Raw genomic sequence first — 17,222 nt, forward strand, 5'->3', positions numbered from 1 at the left:
GGTTGCCATACTTTTGGGAGGTGAAACCTTGCTGAAGGAATGTGCTCAGTAGAGATGGATCTTGTAGTCTGATTGCCTGGTCCCTCCAATCCTGTACACCTGCTTCCTTGTCAAGATGTAAACAGGCAGCCTCAGGATCCTGCTGCAATAGTTACGTGCCACTTCTATCACCATCCTGTCCCCATCATGGTGAATGGGACTCTCAAACCACTGGCCAAAATACATCCTCACTCCCTTAAGTTATGGCTTGTCAGGTCACAAAAAAAAAGTACCTATATATATATAGGCATTAGTCGAAAAGTGAAAGTAGATTTCCTTCTCATCTGGAATTTCTATAGTTAAATCATATGCATGTGTTGCTCAAGGTGATAAATTAACACATATAAGGAGTATGTGAATACAAAATAAGGCAGAGCAGTGAGAACTGCCTCGATGTCTACCAGTTTCAGAACAGTCTGCTGTTCTCATTTTGCTTGCTGTGTCATGGATAACCTGTGCTGCATGGTGGGGGATCTCCAAGGATAGTGTTCTTTGGTACTCCAAATCACAGAGTGAAGCAAATGATTACTATTTTTTTTGAAGCACTCACAAAGCATGAAAATGTCCTGCCCAGTTAAAACAGTTAGCTATAGTTAGAAATGGAAAGAATGAGCTTGAAGAAAGCCTAGAAAGTCAACAGAAAAGCTTTGGACCCAAGGGCAGATCGAGGTTCCTGACCTTAGCAAAGCATAGATAGAGGAGCAGCATGTGGACACAGAGTTAAAAACTAGCCTCCCTATTGGATTCCCTAGATCTCAAAACCTTGTGCTGGGAGGGAGCCCGAGCAGCAGATTAAGGGCTTACATCGAGGGCATCCTACAGTCAGAGCATCTTCCTAAGAGGAGGGGTTTTGCTATTCGGGTAATTACTAGAACTTCATCAACACTTGATCTTCTTAGTTGTCATGAGTATGTAAAAGGTAACAATACACGGGTCTTGCAACATCCTCTCTCCATCATTGGCACACAGGAGAGTCCCATTCTTTCCATTCACTCCTCTTAGATAAGACTAACACTTGTCACTGCAAAGGTAAACATGCTCCCCTGAGGAAAAGATGTTTTCCTTTTGTTCTTGTTTAAAGGAAACATCTTTGATCTTGCAAAAGGACAAACATGCTGCAAGTTGATTTCGTGAGTGAATATAATCCACTGCAATTTGAAGAAACATGAAGTCCTTAGAGGCCCAGAAATGCACAATAAAAGTATGAATGCTACTCAAATCCATCACTTCCAAGACAGCCTGTTCCCCTTGGGATCTCTGTGACTTTGTGATAAGGACCTCTCTGAGTACAGGAAGGCCAGGCCCCTACTCCTGGCTCTACCATATTGCAGTTGGGATGGGGCAAATTCTCCATCTCTGAAGACTTGACATGTGGCTGAAGTAGACAGCAACAGTGCCCACTTTAGAAGAATGTAAGTATGAAATGAGGAAACCACTTGCCTGTTGTACGGTGGACTAAATGCTGTATTATTACTCCTGTTCTGATTCTGTATCTACATGATATTTTAGTAGTTTGAAATTAACATTATCAGTAACAAGCAAATGTCTTATAGAGCTGAGTTGTTTTGAATTCCCCTTTTATATTTAATACTTTTCCTAGATTAAATATGTGTAAATGGATGTGACATAGAAGGAACAGAATAATAGGATTTTTTTCTTAAAACAAACTGATTTTAGCAGGTGTATATTTAGAATGCCTTCTTCAGTAAGTTATTCATTACTAACTTTGGTTTCTTTCTCTTTTTAAAACTATTCCTGGGTAAGTACTTTTAAATGATAAGAAATGGCTTTAAAAATCATGTTTTGTTAATGAAACTACACACTCTATCTTGGCGTTAGTTTCTGTAGGGGGATGGAATACTTCCTCAAGAATTTATGATATGACTGAGCAGATGAATTTATGAGCTCTAGAATACACACATACCAAAAGGACTGTATTTCAGTCTGAGCAAGCAGAGATTATTTCTTTGGCAATAATAATAATAATAATAATAATAATAATAATAATAATAATAATTGTTTGCATTTGAATTTGAATGTGCATTCTATATGAACTTTTCTCTTTCACAACTTTAGTTTTACGCTTGTTAACTCTAAATAACATTCACAAAACTAAAGCATAATACTCAGGCAATTTTTTGAAATAAAGCACAATATAAGAATTATAGAATTTCTTTTAATTCTATTAATAATGTTATTAACAAACTTAATAACACTGTATCAATCATCCAACCGAATTGCAGGGTTCTGCTGGGTTGTAGTTGATTTTGATATAAAGAATTCTGACTCTCTTAAATGTAATTCTAACCTAAAAAGAATTTCAAACACTAACTTCAATTTAATTCAGAGAAATTTAAATATGGAAATTATCAAAATTGAGTTATCTAAATAAGGTAACAAAATTATATTTAGGTTTTTAAAAATAATGTAGTTAAAAAAATAATGTAGTTGAAAGAGAATTTGTCCAATTTTGTAATTCATATAATACAAGCAGTCAAACATAATTAAAATGCAAACTTCTAACCCAACAGGGCCCCAGAGTTAGACATCCACAGCCCTGCAAGGTCCACCCACCCCAGCCTCTAACTGAGTGTCTGGTGGTTTCTACTCCAGAGAGCAAACCAGAACTGGTGTACTGTGTACCTCACCTGGTCCTGTCTCAAACACATCCTCTGAACTCACAAAACCAGAGTCCCCCTCAGCACCAATTCGAACTTTGTATGCTGTTCCTGGCATTAGACCCTTTAACCCAAAGAAGCTCCGAGAACCATTTACAATTTCTTTCCTCCATTCTTCTTTGCCTATGGGAATTTTGCAAAACAAAAACAAAAAAGAACACACACACACAAAAACATTTTTTGAGTATTTCAAGGGACCAGAATTTATTTAATATTTCAATAAAGGAATTTTTTTAAATAAAACTAAAAAAAATTAGGATGATTTAATGTAGCATTTTAGATTATCACAGATCTAACTATGTCAAATAAGTCAGTTAAGTCACAAGGAGCTAAGTGAAAATATCCTCAAAGAGAAACCTACTGGACAATTAGTGTGCATACTAGTGCATATGTCCCATTGTGGACATTATTCTTATTAATGCAAATATTACCTTATATGGTCCTTAGCTCATGAAATGGCTGAGTTTCTTCCAAAATGTTTACATTAAAAACTATTATACATTAAATAGCTTCAATGAATTACAAGTTTAATTGTTTATAAAGATTCATAAGATGAATCTTTTGATAAATGTAAATGTCTTTAAGTGTAGCCAACTTATAAATTTAATATTTTTCAAATGTTAGTTTTTCTAAAAGGAAACTTGTTTGCAATAATATGTTTTTAATCTATAAAGGCATAAATAGGAAGTTAGGTAGTGCTCAACATTTGTGCAAACATTCACTGGTCATGCAGCCTGTGACATGCAGGGCACATTGCATTGAGACGTGGAGGGGTTTTCATGAGTCACTGACAACTGAGCCGCCTGAACCTTCCAGGAGTCAAGCCGTGATGTGAGCAGGGATCTGACTTGGGAATACATAAAACACCAAGACAAAATCGATGCTCCCTCAGTTTCAATTTTCTTCTCTTGCTTATAAGATTTTGCTGGGTTAATTTGGACAAGATGAATTCTTTCATATCAGCTTAATTTCTACTGCTAGAAATTCCAAACTGGAAAACAAAAGTTGTCTTATTTGTACTTAAAGGTGGTCCACAGTGATTTTACTGAAATGACTCTGATTCTCTTGGTGGGATCAAATTGCTTTTCAACATGGTCCATAGTAAATCCTAAACATTGTTCTTAGTCTCTTAAAATGTGTCCCCCAAATTGAAAGCAGGGTAATAAATCATGTCTTACTGCCTGCTACACCATATTCAACATAAAACTTCACATGCTCTGGTCCCTCATACTCCCAACTGATATTGGCACACGTCTCAGCAGCTGCGGCAGTGACATTGCTGATCCTGGGATTTACTGCACGGACTAAATACACAACAGAGAAACAAAACAAAACAAAACAAACAAACAATCATATTGCGGCATCATACACACTGATGGAAAGGCAAAATTATTTGAAATTGTGCAAATAAGATGTTAGAATTTATTATAAAAAAATACAGTCCATGTATCTTCACATTTGTTTTGGAAAAAATTCCCCGTTAAGTGGTATATGGTATTAAAGCTACAAGTTCTAGTACATGGATTCTGAGTAATGTAAACCGCTTCCCATTAGATCCAGTCCTAGTAAACATCGCCATCTTCACTTACTGATGGACAATGGGCATTGACAAGCTGTCCTGATAACAGAAGCCATTAGACTGTATCAGAGACTTCCAGGTACTTTGGGTACTTTTTCGTTTCATTTAGCACCTCATTGCAGGTATTCGGAGAATTTATACTGGGAGGAGAAAGAATATTCTCTACAATAGTGACTTCTGACCTGTTTTGATTCACAGACTGAGGATCTGAAGAGCTGAGAAACTCATACATTAGAGGATGTTGAACAGTTAGGCTATCCTGGAGGAACAGGTACAAATGCTGTGGTCGAATATGCTCTACCAAAGTTTAAGAAGAAATAAAAGGAGCAGGAACTAGCTGACCCACTAGATCCCAGAGAGTGACAATCTCACCTGGTGTTGGTTACACAGCATTCCTGAAGAGAATATGACAACCTAACCAGCTTTTGAAAATAAGTTCAGCTTTCAAATACAAGTTATGGAATCTACACGATGCTCTCCATATGCTTACGGCTGATGAAATATACATCTAAAGGAATTAGAAGTATTATTTGAATCCCATGGGGCTATTTCTTTTGGCTCCTCCCTTCAAGCATCAACTAAAGATGAGAACTAGGTATGCTAACATGATCAGATCCTTTTGTCACCCTAGAGAAATTGTATGGGATATGAGATATGAAAGCACTAAGGAGTTTCCTCAGACTCTGAAATTAATTCTAAAATGTTATATAATTTAGAATTATATAATTTAAAATTACATATATAGAGAATATAGACTATAGAATATTAGAATTATATAATTTAAAGTTGAATGCGATATAATGAAGTAGTCACTCAGGATAAAATGAGGTATATCGAGAGATTTGTGGGGAGAAGTGGAATTGGAGAGGGGCAGTTGAGAGGTGGATACTGCACATATTGTATGCAACAAAATTTAATTAATAAAAATAAATAAAATTTTAAAATCCTATTAAAGGAGTTAAAAATACTCTTGACCTGTGAAATAGAACTGGATACCATGCATATTTTGTGCTGTTTTGTGATGTGTAAAAGGAATAGCAGAGAGCAGAGTGATTACTGAATAACACAGAAAAAACTTTAGTTTTCCCAGATTTTCTTAAGAAGACAAGAGCAAGAATATAATCAAGACGAAGGGTTGCATGGGTGCATGTGTGAACTATCTCCAGCTAAAACCTAGAACGTACCAATAAATTTCTTTTAAATTCTGGACTCTGGTTTTGGGAGTTAGATGGTAGAGTGCTTGTGTGATACGTATGAAGCCTCGGTTTGATCCCTGCATTGTATAGCGCCAGGTGTAGTGGAACCCTCCTACTAGCCCAGAACTCAGGAGGTAGAAGCAGGAGTGTGAAGTCCAAGATCTTCCTCAGTTACATAGCACGTTCTAGGCCATGCTAGGATACAAGGGTAGCTTAGAATACATGAGATCATGTTTTAAAATTTTACTGTGACATCATAAAACTGGAGAATTTAGTTTTGGAATAACTATAGAAGTTTCAAGAAAGCAGGATCATAGCAAAATAATTTTAACCAAGGAGCATCTAAGCTTTTTAAAGGTTAAGTTTTGCTGGGCAGTGGTGGTGCACGCCTTTAATCCCAGTACTTGGGAGGCAGAGGCAGGCAGATTTCTGAGTTCGAGGCCAGCCTGGTATACAGAGTGAGTTCCAGGACAGCCAGAGAAACCCTGTCTCGAAAAACCAAAACTAAATAAATAAATCAGTAATAAATAAATAAAATAAAGTTTTTTTAAATTAATTTATTTTATGTATGTCAGTACACTGTTGCTCTCTTCATGCATACCAGAAGAGGGCATCAAATCCCATTACAGATGGTCGTGAGCCACCATGTGGAATTGAACTCAGGACCTCTGGAAGAGCAGGCAGTGCTCTTAACCACTGAGCCATCTCTCCAGATGCCAAAGGTTAAATTTTTTAACAATTTATTTACCTCTCTCTCTCTCTCTCTCTCTCTCTCTCTCTCTCTCTCTCTCGTGTGTGTGTGTGTGTGTGTGTGTGTGTGTGTGTGTACATGTGTATGTGTATATGTTGTGCACAAAATGGCCCATGTGTAGAGGTCAGAGAACTTATGGAATTGGTTGTCTCTTTCTCCCATGCAGGCTCTGGGAATTGAACTCAGGTCCTCAGCTTGGTAGCAAGTATATTTATTTACCTGACAAGTCGTCTAGCCAGCTCTAAAACAGTAGTGTCTCAGAATACTCTTTTCTGTTACTTCCTAGTGTTTCATCTTTGGATTGTTTAGACCCTTCCATTTTTATTTCCAGCTTTACTGGAACTAAATTCACATCCTGAGGATATGCCAGTCCTCCTGTGCTCACTGAAGCCATCCATCTTTATGAATGAAGACAGGAAAACTAAGGAAGCATCCTCTGAGAGAGCAGCAGATGATGGCAGCTGGTACACACGTGAAGGAACACTGCTCAGCCTTACAAAAGAAGGCATCTCTATTTACAGCATAGCAAACCCAGAGGTCACTATGCTATGAGAAATGAACCAGACACAGAAGAACAGTCTAATTATATATGGAACATATGCAGTCAAACAGGACTACAGGGCAGAACATTCACTGTTGGAAGCTAGAGTGGGGTGAACAACCTGGAAGATGGCGGTCAAAGAGTACAATGTTCTTGTTTTTTACGACAGATCTATTCTAGACAGCTAATGTATTGAATGTAAAGTGTCTTTACTGAAAACAGTAAATTAGTAAGGAACTGATTTCTTAAGGGTTCCACCATCCCTGTACTTAGCTTTTTCTTCCATGTTCCCATTTAAGATGGCGGTTTCTTGTGGTTATATTGTTTGGCCAGTTTTACAATGGGGAATTCTAATCTTTTTGTTAGCTGCTCCTTGTTCCACATTCTTGTTCCCTGAGTACCTGGCATCCCAGCTAGACAGCAAGGGCTCTCAGTACTGTCTCAGTGCCTCCCCAAATGTCTCCCTGCCTACCTCTCAACCCAACGAACCTCTCTCTGTAAACATTCACTGATGTTAACAGTAAGCCACTATTACATTCCTAAACTACAAAACTTCCCTGTTCAAACTCAATTTATGCTCATGTAGTGTTTCATTCCCACCACTGGCTTGGCATCTTGCTGCTACAGTTTAACCATGTGAAACGCAAAGTCTTGTTTTACTTTTGTGATGCACAGTGTCTTGTAAAAGTTGTTGTGCTGTCTGTGCCAAGAAGACACCATTACCTGCTACATTGCGCGTTCAAATGCACTTGTGTGTTTTGGGTTGTGGTTGTTGTTCAGGCCAAATAAAGGCATGAGCTTTAAACATGTGTCATTAACTTATTGGGTCTGGTAAAAATCATCTAGTGATAGTCAGATCTCAGGGAGGACCCAGCACTGGCTGTTTCCCAGTGGGGCTTCTCTGTTCAGTCCTGAGGTGACCATGGTGGCTACAAATTAAGCAGCGTGTAGATTTGACTCTTACTAATTTAATCTACACACGCCTGTATCAACTAAGTATCAGTACAAGTCTGTTCTGGTGCCTGGTGTCCAGAGCTTCAATGTCAACGTTTTAGGACACAGTGATAGAAATCTGCCAGCAGTGGTGTAGGGAGCAAACCCCACATCTGCTTTGTTCAGGTCTGGTTTCATTTCATAGCTAAACCTTCATGGGGCTAGCTCCCAGAGCCCAGACCCTGAGACCATGTAAAGAGACGTAGAAATGGGACAGGAGCTGGCAAGCGAGGTAATTCCTATATAAATATTGATGGTTTGGATTAGACAAGGGAATGGATCAAAATAAACTCTTAAAGATCCTAAAGACCTATGCTCAATTCAGTTGTACCAAGGAAAATGACAGGAAAACACTAAGTATGTGCAAGCCTCTGCGTTCAATATCCAGTACCACCTTAATTCTTCATTGTTAGATCAAAGAAAAAAATACCTTGGAAGAAAAATTCAGGATTATGAACTATACTTGAATTTAAATATCACTATGGTGATATTTAAATATCACTATGGTGAAATAGCATTGTCTTATATAAACAGCATTTAGCAATTATACTATTAAGATATAAAAATGAGATAATATTCATCATTTTCTTATTTATATATTATTTCCTTTATTATCTAAAGACCATTAGTTTTTATATTAAGGACTTATTTTAATTTTAAATATTCTATCTTTATTTTTTATATTTATATTAATTGTTCACAGTTGAATTTAGTAATGTCAAATAAGAAACAATATATATATATATATATATATATATATATATATATGTTAAATCCAATTGGTCCAATGCTTCAATTAGTTTCACTGTGTCCCTGTTTAGTTTCTGTTTTCTTCATTTGTCCACTGAGGAGAGTGGAGTGTTGAAGTCGCCCACAATTATTGTGTTAGGTGCAATGTGTGCTTTGAACTTTAGTAAAGTTTCTTTTACAAATTAGGGTTCCCTTGCATTTGGAGCATAGATGTTCAGAATTGAGAGTTCTTCTTGGTGGATTTATCCTTTGACCAGTAAGAAGTGTCCTTCTGTGTCTCTTTTGATGACTTTAGGTTGGAAGTCAATTTTATCTGATATTAGAATGGCTACTCTGGCTTGTTTCCTGTGACCATTTGCTTGTAAAATTGTTTTCCAGCCGTTTACTCAGAGGTAGTGTTTGTCTTTGACACTGAGGTGTGTTTCCTGTATGCAGCAAAATATTTGAGTTTATTTAAAGCAGAATATATTGTTTTATATTATGACAAGGCAATGGGAAGCTCAGACTTGCTTCACTGTCAGCTCAGGGAGGGACAAGGTCTTGGCTGTCATTGGCCGTAGCTGCAGGGACATTCTGGCCACACAGGAGAGGCAACCAGGCTCTCAGTGGAATTCCTGAGTTAAACTTACATAGCATAACTTGTTCTAAAACTACCCATCATTTTAGTGATATTATCGCAGAAAAGAGATATGCATATCCAACAGAGTGAGTCTACATAGGGTAGAAGCTTTGAACGGCTACAGCTTTTGTTCTCATAAGTCTAAAACCACAAATATAATTTAGGATGACTGGAAATGACTACAATTTTGGTTCATTTACTCTAAAATTGATGTTATATGTATTTTGCTATTCATCAAATTTCTGGATACAAGCAGAGTTTCTAAGAAAATTGAAAATATATATCAAGTCTAAGCTGCTCACAAGCGTGGACACACTCAAGACAAGACTCCCAGCTCTCTTGTTCTTTTCCCTCACTCCTGTTCAAACTCCCCTGGTCTCTCACAGCCCAGGATGAGCCCTGGCTCTGGTCACTTCACTATTTTAGAGACAGGCATATATGTGCTCTCTAAAAGCAGACTCTGGTGTATCAATAGCCAGAGGTCAGAGACGGGAGGTGGGACTCTTTGTTATTGCCACAAGTGGAGGAAATATTACAAGTTACCAAATACCCTTCTTCCAACAGGCATATGGGACATAGAGTACTAAACAAAACTTTAGTTAAAAATAAAGCACAGATGCTATCCACTGAGGACCATTGGCTCCAGCTCAGGAAGGGCAGACTTGAGCAGTGGTGGTAAAGGCAAGCTGAGTGAGAGAGCTGAACAGACTGTGCAGGTTGACTGAAACACTCACTTGTAGAGGCTCAGGGAAGTTGTTTGATATCACTCAACCAAAGGTCAAAAGGATAGTGTGTTGTAATGCTGCTGAGTATTATGCTACTGCGTATTACCAGGGCTGTGGTAGGCCAGGTGGCTCTAGGAAGCTCAGCTTATCTATTTCTAGTAGGCTGCTTTCATCTAGAATTTGAATTTCACATACATGGCATGGACATATGGAAGATCTGTGACAAATCCACAGTTTTGGTCCCATCTGATCTAACCAAAATCATATTCTTACTATCTATGATTAGGATTTGCACCAGGCATAAAAGGGAGAAAAAATGGGAGAATTAAACATGTGACTTTCTACTTATAAAATGATGTAAAAATTAATTTTAAAACCGGGTTCGGCCCAGACCTTCTCGTTTTGGTGATTCTGAGCATATTTTCGCTCCTCAGTTTACCCATGCTGCACTTGCCCACATTTAGCAAAGTTCACACAGTATAAAGTCATGCAGATGAATTATTTTACCTTTGCCTGCACCTACATCAGGTGGAAGAATACCAGCTTAATGAAGGGAAACAGAAACAGGACACTGTGTAGTTAGATGTAACACACCCATGAGCATGTACACTTATTTTAAAAGCTCTTATTCAAATGCTAAGGCATGCAGGAAGAATAAAGCCTATTTTGCTAGGCACAGGGACAAGGTGTTGCTGTCCCCAAACTTACCAAATATAAATAATACTTAAGGTGCATTGTTCTAAGAAGGCTTAGGATGTTTTGACTCACTTCTATTAGAAATTTCAGTTTCATATGTTATAGAAGTTACTGAAAATAACAAATAACCAGATAAATAGTCCTTAAGCAATTTCACAATTTAGAGACATGCAATACCAGAAAATCTTTCATAATACTTAAAATACTTTTAGGACTTATTTACTTTACATATGTGAGTGTTTCACCTGCATGTATGTACATGTGTGTACTCCATCAATGCCTGGTTCCCTCTAAGGCCAGAAAAGAGCATCAGATATCCTGGAACTGGAGTTATGGATGGTTGTGAATCATCATGTGGGTGGTGGGAACTGAGTCTGGGTCCTCTATAAGTCAAACATGTTCTGAACCACTGTGCTATTTGGCCTCATTTTATACTATTCTTGATCCTTTTCATTGAATCAAAGATTATTGGAATGGCTTTTCAAAATATTCAGTTTAATGGGACATTTTTGCTTTCTCTGCATATAACTACCAAAATACAAAGTTTATGTCTAAGCGTAAAATAAGTGCAGTATTTAATAATTATTCTTTATTTATTTCCAGAAAGTCTAAATCAATATGTAGACAAGTGAATTATTTCCAGTGACTCAGAACTAGAACTAGAATTATACATAGGTACATATGTATATGTGTCTATAGGAAAAATGTTACATCAAACTTTGAACTCCTGTGATGAATATGGTTATTTATTCCCACTCCAATATTTTTAAAAAGATTTATTTATTTGTTTCTACATGTGTCTTTGTGCATGAGTTTGTGTACCTCTTATACATTCTAAGATCCTGTGGAGGCCAGAAGAGTGCATCAGACCCTCTGGAGCCGGAGTTACAAGCAGTTGTGAGTCACCGTATGGGTGCTAAGAACTGATCCTGATGCCTTGGTGAGAACAGTAAGTGCTCTTAAGCACTGATTCTACTCCAATATTTTAATGTAAGTTTAGAGGGTTCATATAGGCTTGAAAAATAAATACCCAAAGAGCTGGACAAAATAACTATTTTCATAGATTGGGATGAGAAATTACAATCATGTATGCTATTAGGTAAGATAGATATTCCATAAGAGAAGGAATAAATTGTCAATGTTTTTTAAATTCCCCGATATTTGTAATTATATGGATTTTATACATACCCTTCTTACCTTCGTCCACAGTTGTTATGGCTTCCTCTGTGATCTGACTGCCTGACCCCACTGATGTTTGTGCATAGAAATAGAACTTGTACCGAGTGCTGAAATTTAAATTTTTCAAAGTCCAGCGGGTCTTGTTGGCAGGAATTTTTAAATCTACTAGAGGGCCTAGTTCGTGTGTGCTGTTAACTGTAAATGAGAAATGATAGACAAGCACATTACCCACGAGTTAGCTGTCATAGGAATAGTAGTGTAAATCATTGCTTCAACCCAATTGTCCTTCCCACTATACAAGTCTTTTACAGTTCTACTCGTGCATTGGCTAATATACCAATTACCATTTAAATAGTAAAGTGTAACCTATACTATAATATAAACAAGTGAAAGATTTTTCCCTGTTGGCTTACACACTACGGAAATCTTACAGTTGAATTAGACCTTAAATAGACTTTAATTTTTCAATAACATATACATTAGTTTTTCGTAACAGGTATGCTCTGAAGCTCTTTCTGAAATATTACTTGAAGGCATATATAAATATTATGAAATAACCAACTTGCATTTTACAAAAGGAGCTTGCTCAAAATCCAATGTTTCCTTATTATGGTGACTTACTTGGCTGATATTTTAGGATGTACTCAGTCAGGATGCCATTTGGGTGGCTTGGCGGTTCCCATTCCAAAGTGAGAGAATCCAGGGTAGGATTAACAATTTTCAAAGACGAGGGAGCACTAGGGACTTTTAATAAGAACAGTCAGTGCATTTTTTTTAAAAAAAATCATTTCAAAGTAAACACACTTTTCCTATTTACACAATTGATCTAAAGTTTGGTTTTCAGCTTGGTTTTTGCTTCAGCTAAAAATACATTAACACAAATATGTAGCAGAAACGTATTCCTTTCTTCTCATCTTTTTTTCTAATATCACTTCCATTTAAATTCGCTAAAATCATATTTTCAAAATACATAAACTGCCTTTGTAGAGACTCAAACTATTTTACAGCAGACAGCACTTAACTTGATTTATAAAGGCAAATGGGTTTCTAAAGGAGACCATTCTAAACAGGCCTTTCAGACAAGCAACTCTGTTCTGGCCCATTAAATACTGCTCCCTCCCCCAACAAACCAGGTGTCTCCATATAGTCCCGGGCTCCACAAAGCCCTGGTGGCCTTTGGGTTGCCCAAGGGCTGAGCTGTGCCAATCCCAAGTGCTCACAGCTTCCCAGGATCTGAAACTAAAACACAAGATCCCAATAGGGTGGCTTACCCCTACCCCAGGATGGAATGAGGCTCAAGGGCTTCAGGTCTCCTGGACAGAGACTGGCAAATTATCAGAGGAAATAGGCCTAGTCTTCCATTTCCATCTTTAAGAGGCTTGGGGCTGATCTCCATCAGGACGCTACCTTTCTGCCATGTTCCCTAGAAACCGATTAACACCACCACAATCGCTCCTTCACTCTAGCTGGAAACCAGACAATTAATTTGGAGTTCTTGTTTTTTCCTATCTCCCGCGATGCTAAATCTTGGCAATGAACCCTTTTCTCAACCATATACATTTCTTCATCCTTCTGCTTCTGTCTTCCTCCTGTCCTTTGCCCAGGCCTGCAATCATGTCTGCCATAGGCTCCTAAATTTTGACCTAATTGCTTCTTAACTTCTAAAGATCATAGGTCTCTTCTCCTTAGAAACATTTGTTGATGTGTTGCATGACTGTGTTGTTGCATGACTGTGTTGTTGCATGACTGTGCTGTTGCAGAAGGTTCATGGTATCCCTTCAGTGTCTCAACAGATGCTGCAGGGACCACCCCAGCCTGCAGACTGAGAGCTTCTGCACCACAAGTTAGCATCCATAGCACCCAAGGTCATGCAAGATGTGGGTCCTCTCTCATTTCCATATCTCTTTTCTCTCATCCTGGATAAACAATTTGGTATCAAGATGCTTTTTTAATAACTTTGTGGCTTCAAACAAACTCTTCTCATCCCACTATCAGTCTTTAATCCCATTTATCTCTTCTATGACCCCTTGAGCTATCCAGAGGGTATCTCACTGGTGAGAGTTTACAGTGGAAAGAACCCTTCTGCCTCAACATCTTAAGTGCTGGGATTACAGGCTCCATCACACCTGATGTAAGACTTGCAGCCTTCTAATTCAGTACAACTTTATAAGATACAAGAAATCATGAAGGCATGTGAGTCAACTCCAACTCACTAAAATATCTTCCTTTGGGGGTATTTTCTTACTTCTTCCTCCCATCGTTCACACTTTCCCAAGGGAGCTATTGACACTTAGAGAAGTACAGAGTGTGATTCAGCTCAAAGCTGGTGACTCCCACACTACATGAGCAATGTTTCAGATCCCTTAAATGAAGTGGAAAATGTTAAGGGGAGAAAGGTGTCTGGAGACTGCATTCTGCATTCTGACATTTTATGTGTGGCTTCCAGTCATATGTGGGTGACATTTCTCCGGATTTGTGTGTGTTCTGTGATTATTTCTAATCATGCCTTTTTCTTCCAGAGTATTCTCTCAGTGGAGGGCCTTTCAGGATGTGCCATGGGCTCATTGACCCCAGGGACACACCCGCTCCATACCTCCCTCTGGAGTATGGAAGCCTCTGTCCGTGCTGGCTGGGCCCTCGCCTTTCCCATTGACCACTCGAACATTGAGAGCATAGTGACTGTATGGTTGCAGCCCCGGCAGCATGCCGTGAGTCTTGCTGCCCTGGAAAGTGAGGATCTTCTTCTCAATGTGGCGTCTGTGCCTTTTAGAAGAGCTCTGAGTCATCCAGTAGTAAATCTGAAGTGACAAGAGCGCACAGGAAGTCAATAGAACCATGCTTACAAAACCAAAACACACCAGGGCTAGCAGGAGAACGCAGCCTGTAACGGCCCTTGCTGTGAAGGCCTGTCACCCCGTTAGATCTCTGGAACTCACATATAAGTAGGAAAAGATCACCAGCTCCACAAAGCTGTCCTTTGACTTCCACACATCCACTGTGGCATGGGCCTCTCCCTTCTCACTCATCCTATGGACTTGTAGGAATGCACAGGAAGGTGAACACACACGCACACCGTTCTTTCTTTTCTTTTTTCTTTTTAAACATAACTTTTTTTTCTTTTTTAAAGATTTATTTATTTATTTATTTATTTATTTATTTATTTATTTATTTTATATATGTGAGTATATATCACTCACATATCACACTGTAGCTATCTTTAGAAATGCCAGAAGAGGGCATCGGCTTTCATTACAGATGGTTGTGAGCCACCATGTGGTTGCTGGGAATTGAACTCACCACCTCTGGAAGAGCAGTCAGTGCTCTAACCGCTGAGACATCTCTCCAGCCCATCCACGTCCCCCCCTTTTTTTTCTTTACGTTGAACTGCCAGTTTTCAGATAGATATCTTAGTATGTTTTATACGAATATTAGTAAAAACTAATGGCTACTGGTTCTTAGACAAGCGAGACGGAAGCCCACAGATAATGACAAAGCTCATGTCTACACAATAAAGCTGTGCTTTGCTATTGTGTTGGAGGACTGTAAATGCAACAGAATGGAGCAGAATGAGATTCCCTTGGTTCTCTCCAGAATGAGAAAAGTGAATATAAGAAATATTCCAGTATTTTACCTGTATAAATGTTGCTGCCCATTGACTACTTGCTCCTGTGGAGTTACACACAGACAGCACATCACTTAATCTAATCCCCGACCTGGGCAGGCTTTTATCATTCCGGTTTTTTGTGGTACCACTGGACTCATGGGCTAGTGTGGGCTCCTTCCAAATGACGGTGACCCTGTACTGCAATTCTCAGATTAGTTTATTAAGACACACTACCATTTAACTGAAAGTACTTTTACATTTTAGGCACAGGTTTTGGAAAGATAAAAAGGCGTTGCCTAACTTTGGTAAAAAGGCGATAAGTTTTGTATATTCCATTTTCTTGAAGATTTCTTAGGAATTTAAAGACGTTTTTTGTTTGTTTATTGTTTATTTTTTTCAAGATAAAGTAACATGCAGAATCTGGTCACGTGTAGGGAGGAAAAGAAAGAATAAGTGCAGTACAAAGAAAATCCTCTAGAGGTCAGTGTTAAATCAAAGTAATGAAGTAAGGGTATGTAGGGTTCTTTGGCTATACGAATAAAAATATCTCTAGCAATCAACGTTTCTGTGGGTTTTAAAATACAGATAATTATCATAAGAATGACTCAATTATGTACTTAGAGTCTTAAGGTGTGATCTGATTTATTAGTGTTCTCCACATTATTGTTAAACTAGGTGCAATTTGTTATATTTTAGTTCTTTAAAACAATCGTTGGCCTTATTTCTCATGTACTATTCATTCATCATAAGGTTCTAAAAGGGTGGGAAACCTGTGAAATAGAGGGGGAACATCATTTTATCACAGGGGATAAGTGAGATTTCCAGTCAAGTGCAGCCGGGTTCTTTAAGGCGTTGCCAGCAGCAAATAATCTTGTGAAGTCCTAAGTCCACGAGCAGATAAACCACATAATCTCAACCTAAGATGGTATATGCGGCAAGTGGCCTTCTCTATGGCCCTGCTACCAAGTAAAGACCACAAAGCACTTCCCATCACCTACCCGGTAGCCTTGTAAGTGTCCTCGGACGCTCTTCGGAGGAACTGGGTCCCAGTGCACCTCCGCCAGGGTACTGTTCACCACACTGACACGCACATTTCCGGGAGCCACCATTGGAACTAGGAAGAGGATAAGAAAGCGTGGTGGTGGTGCAAATAGCTGTTACTTTTTTATTTCATGCAAAAAAAAAAGTCACAATATTCAGTAACTGACTTGAAGCACACTCCACACTGTATTAGAGAGTCCTGTCCTACGGATTGTTGACAGTTAAAAGTTGACATTTCATTATTCATTCATCTAACTCTATAAAAGCAACTTAATACTGTGAACTTTCACTCCCGCTACCTGCAAGCTCTGGATTCAGAATCCAGAGCCTTACACATGTTAGGAAAGTGCTCTGCCTGGCGCTAAATCGCTATTTATCCCATAGTAGGCTGTACAAATGCAGAGAGATAAGCAACATGATTGTTACCTATTGCTTGCTAACTTGGGTACCTCTGGAAATAGCCTCAGTTTGTACCTTGGGAAGCTCTATCCATCTAGGCAAGAGTAGAAGGGGATAGACAGGAGACACTTACGGTCTTCTCCAGAATGCCCCATGACCGCAGCGGGCTCTGGAGCAAAGCCCACATCATTCAGAGCTTGAACTTTTATCAGGTATGGGACAAAGGTCGGTGTGCCAGAAACGATGTATTTGGATACATTGGCCACGACCACAGATGTCCATTCATCATCACCATCTTTCTGGCGCCAGCTCACTTTGTATTGGAGGCCGGGTCCATTCGATTGAAAGCCATTCAGGGGCTATGAGAAAAGCCAAACAGAATGACTGTACAGACTTTTACAGGAACAGCAAGTCCAATTCCTAGACATAAGT

The 17,222-nt window shown here is 38.7% G+C and overlaps 1 protein-coding gene across 7 annotated transcripts in view; it reads right to left on the minus strand.

The window, feature by feature from the left end:
• Nrcam (neuronal cell adhesion molecule) overlaps positions 1-17,222 on the minus strand; it is a 62,701-nt gene that overhangs the window by 11,435 nt on the left and 34,044 nt on the right. For 2 of the 7 annotated variants that reach the window (XM_052184725.1, XM_052184720.1), the window contains 5 exons: positions 16,924-17,149; positions 16,349-16,464; positions 14,340-14,544; positions 12,368-12,490; positions 11,756-11,941 (listed from right to left, as the gene is read on the minus strand). In XM_052184725.1, coding sequence (XP_052040685.1) covers positions 11,756-11,941; positions 12,368-12,490; positions 14,340-14,544; positions 16,349-16,464; positions 16,924-17,149 — 856 coding nt within the window. Of the gene's footprint in view, positions 1-2,687; positions 2,841-3,895; positions 4,022-10,378; positions 10,415-11,755; positions 11,942-12,367; positions 12,491-14,339; positions 14,545-16,348; positions 16,465-16,923; positions 17,150-17,222 lie in introns of all 7 variants that reach the window. The other 5 variants (XM_052184723.1, XM_052184721.1, XM_052184724.1 and 2 more) reach the window with 4 other exon arrangements.

The sequence above is a fragment of the Apodemus sylvaticus genome, chromosome 6 (assembly GCF_947179515.1).
Source record: "Apodemus sylvaticus chromosome 6, mApoSyl1.1, whole genome shotgun sequence".
Taxonomy (NCBI): domain Eukaryota; kingdom Metazoa; phylum Chordata; class Mammalia; order Rodentia; family Muridae; genus Apodemus; species Apodemus sylvaticus.